The sequence below is a fragment of the Molossus molossus genome, unplaced genomic scaffold (assembly GCF_014108415.1).
Source record: "Molossus molossus isolate mMolMol1 unplaced genomic scaffold, mMolMol1.p scaffold_m16_p_4, whole genome shotgun sequence".
Lineage (NCBI taxonomy): Eukaryota > Metazoa > Chordata > Mammalia > Chiroptera > Molossidae > Molossus > Molossus molossus.
The window spans coordinates 62,141,432-62,158,864 of NW_023425377.1; the positions used below are offsets into that span (position 1 = coordinate 62,141,432).

General features: G+C 43.6%; 1 protein-coding gene and 1 non-coding gene across 5 annotated transcripts in view; both read left to right on the top strand.

Moving 5' to 3' along the window:
• Positions 1-527: 527 nt before the first annotated feature.
• LOC118616642 lies at positions 528-660 on the top strand. Its single transcript, XR_004956628.1, has one exon. It is a non-coding gene; the product is annotated as a small nucleolar RNA SNORA71 (small nucleolar RNA).
• Positions 661-2,198: 1,538 nt separating this feature from the next.
• Positions 2,199-17,433, top strand: part of BIN3 (bridging integrator 3) — a 53,975-nt gene continuing 38,740 nt past the window's right edge. For all 4 annotated transcript variants that reach the window (XR_004962004.1, XM_036281644.1, XM_036281642.1 and 1 more), the window contains exon 1: positions 2,199-2,278. Coding sequence is in view for 3 of the 4 variants with exons in the window: in XM_036281644.1 (XP_036137537.1) it covers positions 2,271-2,278 (8 nt within the window). In the remaining variant the exon portion in view is untranslated. The remainder of the gene's footprint in view (positions 2,279-17,433) is intronic.

Below are 17,433 nucleotides of genomic sequence, written 5' to 3' on the forward strand. Positions count from 1 at the left end.
ATCCGTCCCTCCCAGAAGGTTTATGTTTGACTTCATCCCAGACATCACTCAGACTTGCTCTCTCAGCTTAACTCTCTGTTCAGGCCCACCTCACATGCTCCCCCCATTCTCTTATTTCTTGATGGCCTTTGAAGTCAACAAGACAGATGACTTGGAACAGCAAAATGTTCCAACTTCAGCAGTGTTTTCCATCCACTCATCTTCTAGATGAGAGGACCAAGGAAGGCCCAGAGAGGGATGTGACTTGTCTTAGGTCAATCATAGGACCAAAGATAGAACTAAAGCCCAGGAAGCTTCTAGATTCTTAGTCTAGAAATCATCATTTTTGCCCTGTGGAATGTCTTCAACCCCCAGTCCTGAAAAAGACCCTCCCTGGAATCTGAGGGCTTCCTGGGCTAATACTTTGGGAAATGGTTTAGCACTACAGGGCAATAACTAAGGGAGACAGAGTATAGAGAAAGAAAGAAGAAGGTGGGAGAGCCCTCCACGGGTGCTAAAGTGCCAGGAGACTCATAAAAACACAGCACACCTGAATTTGAAAGTGATTGTGGGCTGCCTGTGCCCTGATCATTGACAGTGCAGGAGAGGAACTGCTGAAAGCATTTCCCCATGTTTGGAGGGCCCACCTCTGTCACCTCCAAAATCTGGAGCTTTTGTACACATCTTTAAAAACAAACAAACGAAAAAAAAACAGCACCCTCAACCCCCACCCATCACACCCTGTGCAAAGCAGCAAAGACTGTCCTCCTTTGCCTACACTCTCTGCCCTGGCTGCCCTTTGGTGACTTCTCCCTCTTTACACTGTTCTAGTGCTCATTTTGGCCTGTTTCCTGAGGAGTAACATGGTGATGAAGCTGATCTGTGTGATATGCTTGGAGGCCCACCCTCTAATGGAAAACCTCTAGTGAGTCAAACTCTAGACCCTCAAGAATGGAAATAGAAAACACAAATGAGAGACTACCTCCTGTGTACTGTCCCCTGAGCTCCCCTACTCCTGGTCACACCCTCTACCCTGCCATGGGAGGTCAGAACAAATTATACATGTCCTCTGCTTTAATCCATTGGCTTAGCTAATTTCCAAACAAGTGGGTTTTGATCAATGAAACACTAAGGTCCATTTGAAGGAGGAGAATTCCCACAGAGAACCCCTGGAGGCCCAGCAGTTATCTGCACCAGCCTCACTGCCTGCTCCTCTGGCTTCTAAGGCAAGAAGGTCCTTAGGGGTGAGGAGGCCCCAGAAACCCAGACAGCTTATGAGGGACAACAGCCCTGAATTCTGACTCTGGGAGACCCAAGGCAAGTGAGTTGCTTACCTAGAACTCAGTCCTCTTAGTCTAGATAAGTTCCTCCTGGACCCTCCCCAGCCCTCACGCTTACAGGCTGCCAGAGTCTCTGTTCTTTCCCATCATCTGTTATTACTTAGTTGCCTGTTTACCTCTCCCTCCAGGTAAGTAGGTCTGGGAAGGCATAAGGACAGGATCCATACTTCTTTTCATGAATGTATCCTTGAAGTTGGCACAGTGCCTGGCACATTATAGGAGCTCAATGAATAATTGTTAAATGAACTAGTAGAAAGAATGGGACCAGCCACATCATTTGGGTCCTGTAGAGAGGTGGCCAGGGGGAAGGGCTGGAGGACAGGGAGCAACCCTCACTGTTTGCCCTCTCGTGTTGAGTAAATCCACAGAACATTCCAACCTGAAAAGTACCTGTTCTATTTATATTCAGAGCCAGCCCTGTGACATCCTGAAGGCGGGGAAAGATCCACTTGTTTGTTTGTAACAGGTAACGACACGTACACGGTACAAAATTTGACCGTACACTGAAAATAAATCTCCCTCAGACTCTCTCCCCATCGGCTTCTTCCCCCCTAAATAATTACTGCTCCTGACTCTGGATTAGAAGCCTCTCTACAGACAGAAAAATTAGGCAATAACCCGGTTAAGCGACACGTATAGTCAGCGGAAGAGAATTTACAAGTCAGTGTTAAAGGCAGAAAACGCGCCCAGGGATCCTCATGCCAGCAATTTGTCCTCCGCCACAGGTGGAGTCCCGGTCACCCACGCCAACATGCGAGGGTCGCAGGCCAGAATCTCTCCCGCAGCCCGCGGCGGCGGAAGGGTTAAAGCGCCGGCCCCGCCCCCTCGGCCGCCTCTTCCGGACGGAGGGGGCGGGGTCTGCGTCACTTCCTGGAGACTGCTGAATCCGGAAGTGATCCCCGAGGACTGAGTTGCAGCGGAGGACCCGGCGGCAGGGCCAGGTTCGGGACCATGAGCTGGTGAGTGAGGCGGGCTGCAGGGCCGCTGGACCCCAGGCCCACGACGCGCGTCGCCCCGCATCACTCTGAGGCCCCTCACCCGCGCTGCCCCCACGGACCCTCCACCCAGAGCAGGGCCCGACTGGCCCCGGTTCGAGGGGCCATCCCCCGGGGTTCTGCCGGAGTCTCCATCTTTCCGCAGGACTTACCGGGACGTGGGGCTGGGGTTCCCACGGCTGACTGGTTTCCTGACTCGCTGTTCCAAGGAGCCGGTCCCGTCTTCGCGCAGCTGCTAGAAGTGGGGGACTTCCTTGTTCCCTTCTCTTTTAAATATCGGTGGAGGTGGAGCGTCCTCTTTCTCCCCTGTGGGCACCACTCCACCGCTCCCACTAGAGCCGTGGCCCTCACTCTGGCAGTCTAGGCCCATTCATGGATCTAAACCCACTTGCTTTCAAATGAACGCCTTTGCACCATTTCACAGTGTTTAAAAGATAAAACTTGCTTCTCCTTTGGAAGGGATCAGAATTAAACACCCACACCCACACTCCCACAGTAGGATTGGACTAGTTTTAATCATTCCCAGGGCCATTACCCACTCACTGCTTTTGGTCTAAAATAGACATAGGTAAGCTTAAACATAATGGGAATTATCAGGCCATGCGAAGAAAAGCCAGGAAGACTCAGAGTAGTAGAGTCACAACTCTAGAGCTGGAAAGGAAGTTGCTATAGGACTGTATGGTTCTTGGATGTAGTACACTTCATAATGTGTAATGGTTGGTTTATTTTGTAAGACTCAATTTGTCCAAAGGACCTTACCTCCAGGCCAATGTCCTGCATATCTACAAACCCAAACCTTAGGGGATCCTAAATGTACTTGTATGAAAGAGTACATGGACCCCAGAGGGTACACAACATGAGTCAACTCTTTTGGAATCCAGGTTTCATTAGCTTAGGGAGCATGTTTGCCACTCTGTCCTCAGAGTGTATCCTATTTTTTTACACCAAGTATATGCATAATAACTAGTTATGGTGAACGAAGATGGTAGAATATCCTTCGGGAAGGCTCTTGCAGGCTCACATTTGGCCATCAGTGGAGACTCTAAGCTCTGGCCACAAGCTGCTGATGTCAGTCAGTGTCAAGGACAGCTCTCTAATGTAAAATTTAAACAATTTCCGCCCCCTCCTCCCTCCTGCTTTTTAGAGGAAGATTGATGGACAAATGTCAGACAACAGTCGCCAGCAAATGGAGGGAAGCCCCGAGCAATGCCCTAATAAGCCCCAGCAGGAGCTGCTCCTTTCCCTCCACCTTTGCTCCAGGAGGCCAGCTGGGGGCTGAAGCCTTAAAAAGCTAACTTTCCCATCTTGTTATAACCTAGTTAGTGATGGGAAAGTGTCAATCCTTCTATTCCCTTTCCTAGAGGAATTACTTCCTTAAAGTGTCAGCCTGGGTCCCCTCACCTTGTGGTGTAGATGTCCCCTTACTAGCTGCATCTTGAAACTTTGGTTCTCTCACCTAATTTTTCAAGGTAAAAGCAGAAAGTATGGATGCTTCATATTGCTTAGGTTGGAGTTTACAATTAAAAAAATAAAATGAGTCTATCCTTTCTTCACAAATCAGAAGAGTAGAACAGAGACCACTAAAGGGAAAGGATTCTCTGGGTGACCCAAGGCATGCTGTTTCCACCTGTCTTGCAGAAAGTTTTTTTCTGAAAAACTAGTAAATTAGCCTGTTTCCTAAAGTCTGCCAGGTTAGAGAAAAATTGAAATTGACAACTAGCTATCTGGTAAAAGCTGAGATTTTTATCCAGTAGAATTAATTTACCAGTACATACACATCTTGGCACCTCCTCAGACTGAAGGTCACAACCAAAAGGGCAGCTTTGTCCCTCAAAGCTGAGATTCCTTTCTCTTCCTCCTTAGAGGGCTTCTGCGTCATCTCTTGCGTGGACCCTGACCCCCTCTCCCTGAGAGGGGAGCAGCACCGGCGCCTGGGCACACAATTGCACTCAGTTCCTTGTTCAATGGCTGGCAAGGAAACCGGGGCTGGATCTTTCTGATTCACTCCTGGAGTGATTTTTCTGCTCCCAGAATGAATCCACCCATTCATCTGAGACTGGAATTCTCAGTGGGGGAAGAGACCAGAGTGACATAGAGCCATCATGGGAGTTTGATGCCCAAGGTCAAGTTCACCAAGTACATGGGATATGCCAGCTATCATTGAATGAGGCCTAGGGACACGCAGCCCATGGTCCCAAGAGGGTAACCATTGTTCCCGGCTTTCAAAATGTCACAGTGAGAAATGTCCAATGTTGATGCCCTTTGCACACTGTGGGCTTTGCATGAAGAGCGAGAAGTCTTTGTTCTCTGCTTCCTCTGTGCGTGCAGCCCGCCCACCCCGTTAGTTTAGTGGGTACCTGCCCCTTTCCTGCACCATCTATTGATCCAAGCCAGTGGTTCTCTCTCTCCCTTCTTCCTTTGTGTCCCCCTCTGTCTTTGTGTGTGTGTATGTGTTTATTATGGTATGGGAGAAGTAGAATTAAGAATGGTGACCTTAATCTGGTTTAGCTGTCTCCTGGGATTGTACCCTTCCCTAGAACCACACACCTTGATGATTTTAGGCTTATGTGATAAGGAAAAGGAGTACTAAAGGAAATCTTTCTGTCCCAGAGGTCTAGGTGTTTGGCTCAGAATGAAGAAAATTAGAGTCAGTGCAGCCACATCTGGCTAGGAGTTAGAGTGCTGAGTTCAGGTTGTGGCTCCCTCATTCACAGTGTGGCCTGGGCAAGCATTTCACCTTCCTCTGTCTTGTTTTCTCTAACTGTAACATGGAATGGATAATCCCAGCTGACTGTTGTGAAAATGATGTAGATTGTGCATAGTTTCTTTTCCAACTCTTCTGGGCTCTCCTACCTCTGTCTGCCAAATATTGGTATTTCTCATGATCCATTCCCTGTCTCTTTTTTCCTGTTCTCACCCCTTATATCCTCTCCATCATCTTCAGGTTAAAGGCCTGGCTTTGGGCCATGGCTTATAAAGCCCTTTGGAATGTGGCTGTCTCTCTTTAGTCCTGTGTCCAAGCTTTTCCTGGTCTCTCTTGCCCCTGTTCCTCGGTATGTACTGCTCACTCTGCCTGAAATGCCCTTATTCCCCACCTCCACCATCGACAGGGCCATGGCTACTCATCTTTCAAGAGACAGGGCAGGCTTCCCCTCTCTGCTGAGGGTCTTCCCTGAATGGCCCTCCACACCCTGCCAAGCTGGGCTGTGGGCCCCTCCTCTGACCCTCATTAGCATCTGTACTGAATTATTGGTTTACTTGTCAGGAAACCCACTAGTTAATGAGCTGTTGAAAACAGGGACTTTCTCTTGGTCTACCACTGTCTCCTTAGCACTGTTCCCCACAGTCAGTAAATGTATATTAAATGTATGGATGAGGATTTTTTTCCCATTTACTGAACTTGCCTTAGCTCAGGAAAAATTGTAAGATAAAAATGTGGAAAACCTACAAGCTACTTCCTGAAATGAAGAGCCTCTAAGAATGCCATTAAATTGACTGATGAAAGAAGTGACTTTCGAGACTCTATGAGGCTGCCTCTGATATTTCTCTCCCCTCCTGTCTGCACCCCCCCCCCCAACTACTTTCTCCTGTACTTTCACAGTACTTCTCCTGTATGACTTCCCCATTCTTCCAGGAATCACAGATGTGCATCTCTCTCCCCCGTAAATTTCTTAAGAGCAGGATCCACAACTTCATCTTTGTGTTCACATACTATCCTGCACATAGTAGGTACCTAACAGGTAATTGTGAAAGGAAATTAATGGATTATAAAGAAAGGACAGCAGACTGCTTGATCAGACAGAACCATCCATTCAGTTTCAAACATTTTCTCAATGGAGTCTCTTTTTCTTCTAGCATTACCATTGCTATCTTACACTTGTATAGTGCTTTTAACTTTTCAAATTGCTTTTCCATTTATTGTTTGTTTTCATCCTCACATTTACCCTTTGAAATATGCGGTTGAGTCTTATAATCTCCCTTTGACAATGTATTAGAATTTAGTTAGACAGTACCTGACAGAACTGGAACTAAAACCTGCGTCTTCTGAGTATTCTCTTTGCTTGAGCAGGAATATTGGCAAAGTGGAAGACCATTCTCAAGCTGATTGGATCCCAAAGGAAGTTGTTTGACTTTGCTAATATGTATGGACACTACCAGGTTGGGAGTGAATTACAGGAAGTTGCCAATTTTCACACATAAGTTGATAAAGGAAGTCCTGTGTACTGCAGACCTCCAGGTATTGTGGACCATCTCAGCCGCTTCCTACTCTGGGGCCTCCCTGCCTGGGGAAGCCATACCACTCACTCATTCTGTGATTTTGGACAGGCCAAGCTCTCCCCAAGTCCTTTCTTCCTCTAGAGAGCATGGTAATGCCCAGAAGGTGGAGACCCTATGAGGAGGCTCTAAGATTCTGTATTTGAGACCTTGCTTTGGGCACAAATGTCAAAAACCTTACTCTTATTTTAGCTGTTTGTAATGAATGGGGAAGGGATTTTTCCCAGATTTTGAAGTAGTTAGAAAGAGTCAAGTATCTTGAGTCTCACAGCTTCTTAGTCAAAGGTGTTTTCTTGACCTCCCTAGTATGTACTGTTTCAGTGGGGGAATGAGAAGAATGGTGGGTAAAAGGTGTGTGGAGACAGAATTCATCAAGAGTATTTGGGGCAGATGGACAGTCAGGAGGCCAGTTTGGGTTTAGTAAATAGTGACTTGGGTAAGAGGCTTTGTTTGTTGAGAGTTGGCACTCTAGTTGGGGCCACATTATAGTGCCACACCGAGGAATTGAAATTGACCCTAGGCTTTTTAAAATTGGAGGTTTTTAAGCAGGAAAGTAATGGCAAAAGCAATGATTTAGTCAAGTTAATTTGGCAGTGGTCTGCAGGATAACTTAGAGAAGAGAGAGCATGGAACTAGAGAGGCTGGACAGTGGCTTCCAAAATATTTTGACTCCAGCTTGCTGTCAGAAATACCTTTGATATCACAACAGACACACACACACACTTGGAATAAGCTTCATACAATATATGTGCAATGCACTCCGATATTTTTTATGTTCTATTTCATTTTTTATAGAATGACCAATTCAATTGATTTCATGACTAATTTTAATATATATCTTTACAATGGACGATTGAGTAGCAGTTTGCATGATCAGTGAGGGTGTAGGTATTCTACATAGACCTTCGTTTGAAAAACACTTATTTAGGAGTTTATTACAAATATTCAGACTATAAACTAACACCTGTGACTTCAGCCAGGTTAGAGATAGTACTGTTTATTTGATTGTTTTTCATGGGTTTTAGTAAGAAATACAAAAGGGGCAACTGTAGCAAACACTGGCCGTGCTCTTTATAAGAACTTATTTCATAGATTTGCAAACTGTCAATCACTTTGAAACCCAAGTAGACAAAAGCCTATACTGAGATGTTCAGTTTGTTAGTAATCAGGGAAAAGCAGATTAAACCAACAATGACAAACTAGCAAGAATTGTAAGGACTGGCAGTGCCAAGTATCTGAGGATGAGGAGCAGTGGGAACCAGCATCCACTTCTGTGGGCTGTGAGGGGTATAAAATGATGCCACTATTTTGGAGATGTATGCAGCACCTCCCACAGCTGAAGACGGACCTATCTCCTCACCTAGAGAAACTCCTGCACCTGTGCCATAGGAAACGTGCACAAGGACACAGGATGTTAGTTGCTTCGTTGTTTATAGATGTCTAGCCTCTAAAGAATGGATAAATAAAATGTAATATTTTTACATAATGAAGTGTATAGTAGTTAAAAGGAATGAAGTAAAGCTACATGTATCAGCATAGACAAATCTCAGAAACCTAATGCTGAACATAAAAAGCTGGTTTCAAAATGATACATTCATTATTGTACTATGGATATAAAGTTCAGACCTTTAAAACAGTGCTACATTGTGCTTATAGATATAAACTTATATAGTAAAAGTGTAGGAATACTAAACATTAAATTCAGGGTGTTGGTTACATTTAGGGTAATAAGCAGGAAGAGAAGGAGATGGAATCAGGCTGTAGCTTCCTCAGGATCTGTGCTGTTGTACCGCTTAGAGAACAAGTGTGGCTTCGTGTGAGAACTGGACAATACTAGGTGGTGCATACATCAGTATTATTATATATACTGTATAGTTTTTCTAATTGTTTACAATATTTTATAACTTTTGTCATGCCTAGCCTAGCCTAGCCAAGCATCGTGGCTAGGGCTGATCTCACTGTTCATAGCAAGAGAATTATGGCCTCCTGTGGCCAATAGGTAGGGGTGAGCTAGGGAGGTGGGCTTGGAAGTTAGTTTCTATATCAGCCCTCCTTCTTTGACCTCCTGCTTTCCACAGGCCAAACCTTCAGCAGAGAGAGGAAAAGGAAGAGTGAAAGCTCTTTTTAAGATTCCTGGTGGGTGAGATACAGAAGTTAAAATGAGATTAGAGATAGTGCCTCAGAAGCTGAACAGCTGGACGGGTACTTCTCAGAGTCTGTCTGGGTCTAAGCCACTGTAAACCCGGAGAGCGGGGGTCAGACCAGCAGCAGCTTTTCTCGCTTGTTGAGTGAGCAGGACTCATCTTCTACCTCGGAATGCCTATGTTTCCCTTTTGTAAAATGTGGAAACCCACTTCTACCTCTTCCTGTCCTAACAGGTTATAATGAAAAGGTGATAACTTGTCTGTCAAATAGGAGTTTCTTAAAGAGCTGCCAGAAAAAAAGAAAAAAGAAAAACAAGACCTACAGACTACCTCTCTGAATTGCCTGCCTTCCTCTCTTTTCTTGACCTGTAGGTGTTCCATCAGCCTCCAGATTTCTTTCACTAATCCTTTTACTACTCAGGAGGAAGTCACCATTCAATTTTAAGCAAATATATCAGCTTGGGTCTGATAGTGGTTCATTCTGGTATGGGACTGCTGCTTGTCCCAAAAACAAAAACAAAAATCATTTCTGGTTCACCAATCATACTTATCACTGTGTAACTTTGTGCAGATCACCCCCTCTGGGCCTCAGTTTGATCATCATCATCAAAATACCATCACCACCATCTTTGCAACGAATACTTAAGGCTGCTTACTGCATGTCAGAAAAGGTTTTTTGTTGTTGTTTGTTTTGTTTTTAATCCTCACCCAAGGACACTCTTCCATTGATTTTCAGACCCAGTGGGAGGGAGGGAGAGAGAGAGAGAGAAACATCAGCGAAAGATACACTGATTGGTTGCCTCCCACATGACCCCAACCAGGGCTGGGGATTGAAATGCAACTAAGGCACGTGCCCATGACCAGAATTGAACCCCCAACCCCTTGGTCTGAGGGCCAGTGCTCTAACCGCTGAGTCAAATTGGCCAGGGCTGGCAACAGTTTTTTTGTTTGTTTTTTAAATATGTTTTTATTTATTTATTTATTTTTAGCAAGAGGAAGGGAGAGAGAAATAGAAACATCAATATGAGAGAGATACATTGATCTGTTGCTTCCTTCACACCCCCCAGTGGGGATCAAGCCCACAACCCAGGTATGTGCTCTGATCAGTAATCGAACCAGGACCTCTCAGTCCATGGGATGATGCTCAGTCAATCCAGTGAGCCACACCGGCTGAGCTCAGAAACAGTTTTAAGCATTAAACTCACTTAGCCTCACAGCAACCCTGTAAGATAAGTATGTTATTGTCCTATTTTATAGATAAAGAAACAGACACAGGGAGATTAGATATCTTCTTCAAGGTCTCTTAGCTGGTAGTTGCCAGAGTCAGGACTTGAACCCACATATTCTGGTTCCAGAGTCCATCCCCTTATCCAATGCACTCTCTCTTATGTGAAATACAGGAGTGTACCACTTTAAATAAACTGACAGATCAGAAGCTCTGAGCACAGAAACCTACAATAGCAGAAACTCAATAAATGGTCACTTTGATTAGATGATCTCACTCAACATTCTGTGATTCATTCTGTCTTTACTTTCAGAGCTTAACCAGGGGAGCAGTGAGGAAGGAGGGATCATAGCTGAGTTGGGTGATTATTCTGGTCCAAGTCACAGAGTCATGCCTTTTATTTTTAAATGCACACATACCTCCTCAGCCTGGCGGCAAGTCAGGGTAGTGTTCTGTGTGCTCTGGTTTTGGATCCAGCTAACTTAGGGAAAGGGCTGAGGTGGAGCTGGACAGGCTATGGACATAAGCACTTGAAATGGATCTTTTACAGCTCAATTCATTTCCCATTCTGATGGGGTCTCTCACGTCGTTGCTTGGGCTGAGCTTTCCTTGGCCCATTGGCATTGTGGCCAGCTGGCCCTTCAGAGGGAATGGCAGCCAACAACAGCTGCTCTACCGGAGCCAGCTGACTCTGTAAGCCCTGCCCTGGCCCTGGCCCTGGCCCTGGCCCTTAGTTTTCTCTCTCCGATTGTCAAGGTGGTGGTAGCCTTGGTGAGGCCTCAGACCACACAAGGCAGTGACCCAAGGATCGAGTAACAGAAGGATGGAGGGAAAGGGGGAGGGCTTGTCCTTCCAGCCTACAGAAGCTGCTGCCTTTCGCCCACCTTCCTGCTCCTGCCTAGACAGTGACTCAGGACCAGACCACTCCCCTGGGAGCCAGGATTTCAGCCACTATCAACTGCCGCCTACTCTTTGCACAGCCCTCCCTTCATCCTCCCCTCCCCTCTCCCCCCACTACTGTGATCTTTGCCCAGCTATAGATATCAGAAAGCTATAGGTGGGGTAGACTGAATCATTTCAGGGCTCTTTCCCATCCCCAAGCAAAGCTTGGGTTCATTCACATTTAGTAGAAGCAAATTCTGAAGGCCAAGTGAAGACTAGGGAAGAATATGTAGGTTTTAGCTTCTTTATACTCTTTGTAATGGAAGTAGAGGACTTTCCAAAGAAAGCAGGGCTTGAAGGATCTGTTGGGGTGACCAGGGGATCCCTACCCACCCATCTGCTATCTGGGCCTGCCTCTTGTCTCTCTGCCTCTGCAGTAGAGGGGGTGGGGAAACAAAAGATTGAGAAACCTAGCAAATTGAAAATGCAAAAGAGCTGTTTTTGTAAATAGAAATTACACAAGAGCAGGAGGTTTTTTTTTTTTTTTTTTGGTAAGGTTTTACTGAGACAGAATTAGCCAACTGGCATCATGCTGCTAATAGAGATATTTAACTGTTTAAAAAAGTATATTTGTAGCTTTGGAGAACATCCTGTTGACTTTTCTTCATTGTGAAGGAAAATAGAACCTTTTCCCCTGTTTCCTCTGTACACAGAACTTTTTTCTTTTCTGAGGTGGGGCATGTTGGGGGTTGGAGAAGGGTTGGGTTGAGAGAAATGTTTTCTTCATTTTGCTGCTGAGACGAAAATATCCCTTCTCCTGCCCTCTGGTGCTCATATTTATGGAATGAGAAGCAGAACCAAGGAAGGAATCCTGCTCCAGAGGCTGAGAGCTCAGAGCCCTCTTGATTTCTTCCATAACACAGATTCTCTAGGGAATAAGCCCTGTCTTCTCTTTGGACCTCTGCTGACCCACCCGATTCTAAGGGGAGAACCCCAAGAAAAGCTGCAAGGAGGGAAAACAAAAGTCCTGAAGCCCTGTGAGCATGTCCATGGCCTGGAGGACCACCAGCCTCAGCCCTGTCAGCCAGCTAGGCCAGGGCCACACTTTTCCAGGAGATGCTGCAATGTTGTCACTACTGCCGCAGGCTTTCCAAAACAGCTGTTTCCCTGTGGAGGTCCCTGCATTCCAGTAGGCCACTAGAACCCCAGGCATGAATCAGGAAATCAACAAGAAGAGGCAGAAGAGCTTGCTGAAGTGTCATTGTTGCTCTTCCTTCCCACTTTCTCCTCACCACCTACCACCACTTCAGTGGGAAAGAATCTGATTCATCCACCAGGGTGCCTGCCTCAGTTTTCTGGCTATTTCTCTGGCTGAGTGGAGCATATCTACCATTTGGCAGCCTCAGAATAAACCCAGGAGTCTCTTCTCCCTTTGTGTTCCCTCTTAGGCTCTCTAAAATGTTTTCCCTTGACCCGTACTCTGATCAGTTCACCAGGCTTTCCTGCCAGTGCCAAAGGCCAGCTCTTTTTTCTTGATCTCCACTTGAATTTACTTTGCCTTGACCCCAGCTAGTACTTGTGGCCAGTGATACCCTTTTTAGATTTTGTTTTAGTATAATAAGGATTGGGAGACCAAAGACAATGCGATTACCTTTCTTTGTTCTTTATATAGCCTTATCTAAGAATAGCTTTTTTCAGGAGCCTTAAATTCAAATATGGCATTTTATAGGGCCTCTAAGGCCCTATTTTAGTCATTCATTCAGTGCTTACTATGTGCATGAAAGTAGGCTATAAGCTCCATGAGATCATAGAATTAGGCTGTCTTGATATACCTAGAACCTAGCCTAATGCTAGGCATAAAGGAGGTTTTTATTTACTGAATATTTATTCTATGAAAATAGCACTGGGCATAGTGTAGTACTTACAGGAGTTGCAAAGAAGCATAACAGTCAGTCCTTGCCTTTGAGGTGCTTATATGTCATAATCAGAAAGCAAGATGTATACACATTGAAGATAACTAACCTGCACCCAAGTAGAGTTGACTTCAGTAACGAAAGGATGGCTTAGTCTTAGGAAATATATTTGATAATTCATCACCATACTAGGTCATAGGAGAACAAACTGGTCATCTAAATGCATGCTGAGCCCTGGCCAGTTTGGTTCAGCTATTAGAGCGTCAGCTCACAGACTGAAGGGTCTTGGGTTCGATGCCCAGAAAAGGGCACATTCCTGGATTGCAGGTTCAGTGCCTGGCCCCAATCAGGGTTGTATGGGAGGCAACCAATCAACGTGTCTCTTTCACATCAGTGTTTCTCTCTCCCTCCCCCTCTCCCTCCCTCCCTTACACTCTATCTAAAAAATCAATGGAAAAAATATCCATGAGTGAGGATTAACAAAAAAAAACAAATGTATACTGAAAAAGCATGGATAGAATTCAAAACTCCCATTTTGTATCTGTTAGTAAACTAGGAATAGAAAGATATTTCCTTACTCTCAGGAGGCTTTCTGGCCGAAAACATTGCTCTCTTTCATATTTAATAGTGAAAAATGATCAAACTTGAAGCATTTTTACTAGTCAAAAACATTTTTTTTATAATTTCTAGCCAATGCCATAACATAGGACAAGAAATAAATATAAGTATTAGGAAAGAGAAGGGAAATTTTATCATTATTTTTAAATGATATGACTATCTACTTTGAAAACCCAATTAGTTTTGTTTGTTTGTTTTTGTCTACCTGAATTTCTTGAGCTATATAGGTTATATAGATGTGGTGACTGGTTTATTTTAACACACAGTATCTTTCCTATGTACCAGGAAGATAAAATGAAAAAATGAATTTCTTTTATAGTATAACCAAAAATACAAAATTTCATGGAACATACCTAAGACATGTAGGGCTAAAAATTTATATTAGTATTACTTTGGAATCTTAATATTTAATAAAATAAATGTTGAGGACCCATATGAAAAAAAACCTCTCAAGACTAAAGGACAGCCCTGGCCAGTTTGGCTCAGTGGTTGGAGCTTCGGCCTGCAAACCAAAGGGCACATACCTGTATCATGCGGGAGGAGGCCAGTAGATCTCTCTCTCCCTCCCCTTCCACTCTCTAAAAATCAATGGAAAAATATCCTTAGGTGAGAATTAACCAAAATAAAAAAGAAAAAGACCAAAGGACATAAAAAGACTGGAGCCCGACTGATGTGGCTCAGTGGTTGAGCATCAAACCATGCACCAAGAGGTCGCCGGTTCAATTCTCGGTCAGGGCACATGCCCAGGTTGTGGGCCAAATCCCTAGTGGGGGGCATGCAGGAGGCAGCCAATCAATATTCTTTCTTATTGATGTTTTCCTCTCCCTCTCCTTTCCTCTCTCTCTAAAATCAATCAAGAACAGAAAAAGAAAAAGACTTGAATGAATAGGAAAAAATGTTTTGCCCCTGAGTGAGCAAACCTAATATTTGTAATGATATAGGTTCTTCTAAAGTTAATCTGTAAAGATAGTTTGTTTTCAGTAATAAATATTCTGATTGGGGAGGAGGTAGGGGACACAGCAGATGATTTGAAATTCATCTTAAATATTAAAATATCCAAGAAATAAAAGAAATGTAATGAGAGGGGATTTGCTTGACTGGGCATTAAAAGCTAATTAATTAACCTAAATAATTAAGTTTATTTTATTTGGCAGAAGAGTAGACAGGAATAGAAGTATTTAATAGTGGTACAATGACTTTTCAAAGACAGATACTTTTTTTTAATCATGTCAATACAACTGTCTTGCCATATACTCAAGTTCTAAATGAAGCAAAGATTTAAATATAAAAATTAAACCACTAAAACTCATATGGAATTGCAAGGGACACAGAATAGCCAGAACAATCTTGACAAAGAAGAACAAAGTTGGAGGATTTACACTTTCCAATCTCAAAACTTACTACAAATCTATGGTAAATAAGATGGTGTGGTACTAGCATAAATGTAGATATGTAGCCCTGGCTGGTTTGGCTCAGCATTTGGAGCGTTGGCCTGCAGACCAGAGAGTCCTGGGTTTGGTTCCCGCTAGGGGCACGTACCAAAAAAAATAAAATAAAATAAATGTAGACATGTAGATCAGTGGAATAGAATTGAGAGTTCAGAAATCTTTTTTTTTTTTTTTTAATAATCCTCACCCAAGGATATTTTTACAATTATCTTCAGAAAGAGTGGAAGGGAGGGAGAGATAGAAACATCGATGTGAAAGGGACATATTGACTGGCTGCCTCCCGCACGACCCCAACCAGGGTCAGGGACCAAACTACAACTGAGGTACGTGCCCTTGGCCGGAATCAAACCCTCAACTCTTTGGTGTGTGGGCCAATGCTTTAACTGCTGCGCCAAACCGGCCAGGGCAAAATAAATTTATTTTTATGGTCACTTGATTTTTAAGAAGGCGGCCTAGCCAGTTTGGCTCCGCAGTTAGAGCGTCAGCCTGTGGACTAATGAATTGTGAGTTTGATTCCGGTCAAGGGCACGTACCTCAGTTGTGGTTCATCCCCAGCCCAGGCCGGGGTTGTGCGGGAGGCGACCAGTCGATATGTCTCTCTCACATTGATGTTTCTCTATCTCTCTCTCTCCCCCCTTCCCCCACTCTATCTGAAGATAAATGGAAAAATATCCTCAGATGAGGATAAAAAATAATAATAATAAAAAGGATGCCAGGACAGTTCAACTGGGAAGGAGCAGTCTTTTCAACAGAGAGTACTGGGATAACTGGATATCCACATGCAAAAGAATTGAAGTTGGACACTTATCTCACTCTATATACAAAAATTAACTCAAAATGAATCAAAGACCTAAATTTTTTGTTATTATTGTTAATCCTTACCCGAGGATATTTTTTCCATAGACTTTTAGAGAGAATGGAAGGAAGGAAGAGAAGGGAAGAGAGAAAAACATCGATGTGGTTGCCTCCTGCACGTGCCCTGACCAGGGCCGAGGATCAAACCTACAACACACCCTTGACCAGGAACTGAACCTGAGACCCTTTGGTCTGTGGGCCAACACTCCAACCACTTAGCCACACTGGCCAGGTCTTAAAAGGCCTAAATTTAAGAACTAAAACTATAAAGCTCTAAGAGAAAAACATAGGGGTGAATCTTTATTACCTTGGATTTGGCAGAGTTCATAGATATAATTCCAAAAGCACAGACAACAAAAAAAATAGATTAGACGTCTTCAAAATCTAAAACTTTTGTGCTTCAAAGGACACCATTAAGAAAATGAAAAATAGCTGGGCTGGTGTGGCTCAGTGGATTGAGCGTCGTCCCATGGACTGAGGGGTCCCAGTTCAATTCCCGGTCAGGACCTATGCCTGGTCACGGACTCAGTCCCTGGTAGGGGGCATGCAGGAGGCAGCTGATCGATGTATTTCTCTCACATCAATGTTTCTATTTCCCTCCTCTCTCTAAAAACATCAATGAAAACATTTTAAAAAAAAAATGAAAAACAAATCACAAAAGAGAAAATATTTGCAAATCATTTATCTGATTAGGGACTTGTACATACTCAGAAAATATAAAGAACTCTTACAACTCAACAATTTTTTTTAAATAAGGCAGCCCATTTTTAAAATAGGCAAAGGATTTAATTAGCTGTTTCTCCAAAGAAGATACAGAAATGACCAATAAGCACATAAAAAGATGCTCAGCATCATTAGTCATTAGAGAAATGCAAATCAAAGTCACAGTGAAATAGCCCTCATACTCACTAAAATGGCTAAAGTAAAAAAAAAAAAAAAAGACAAATACAAGTGTTGGTGAGGAGGTGGAACCCTCATATGCTGCTTGGTGGGAATGTAGAATGGTGCAGCCACTGAAGAACAGTCCAGCAGTTCCTCAAAAGGTTAAAACATTGACTTAGCATATGGCCCAGCAGTTTCACGCCTAGGTATATACCCAAGGGAAATGAAGACATATATCCACACAAAAACCTTTACAAGAATGTTCGTAGTAGCATTATTCATAAGTCCAAAATGGAAATAATCCAAATTTTCATGACCTGATCAGTGGATAAAAATATTACCCAGTGATAAAAAAGGAATGACGTGCTGACACATACTACAACATAGATTATCCTTGAAAACATTTGCTAAGTGATAGAAGCCAACACAAAAGGCCACATATTATATAATTGCATTAATATGAAATATCCAGAAGCGGAAATCCATAGAGATGGAAAGTAGGTTAATGGTTGCCGGGGCTGTGGGGAAGGGAGGAAATCGGGAGTGAAAGGTAATAGATATGGAATTCTTTGGAGGTGATGAACATGTTCTGAAATTAGATAGTGGTGATGGTTTCACAACTCTCTAAATATACTAAGAACAATCAAATTGTATGCTTTAAAAGGATGAATATTATGGTATGTGAATTATATCTGAATAAAGCTATTATTTAAAAATTAATAAACCAGATTCTGAGTAAAGATGACAGATAAAATGCATACCTAATTTATCTCCCTTACAAACCCCACAAAAAGCACAGAAAAGCAACTTTTTAAAGCGTAAATAGTCCTGGCCCGTGTGGCTTAGTTGGTTGGGTGTCGTCCTGTGTACCAAAAAG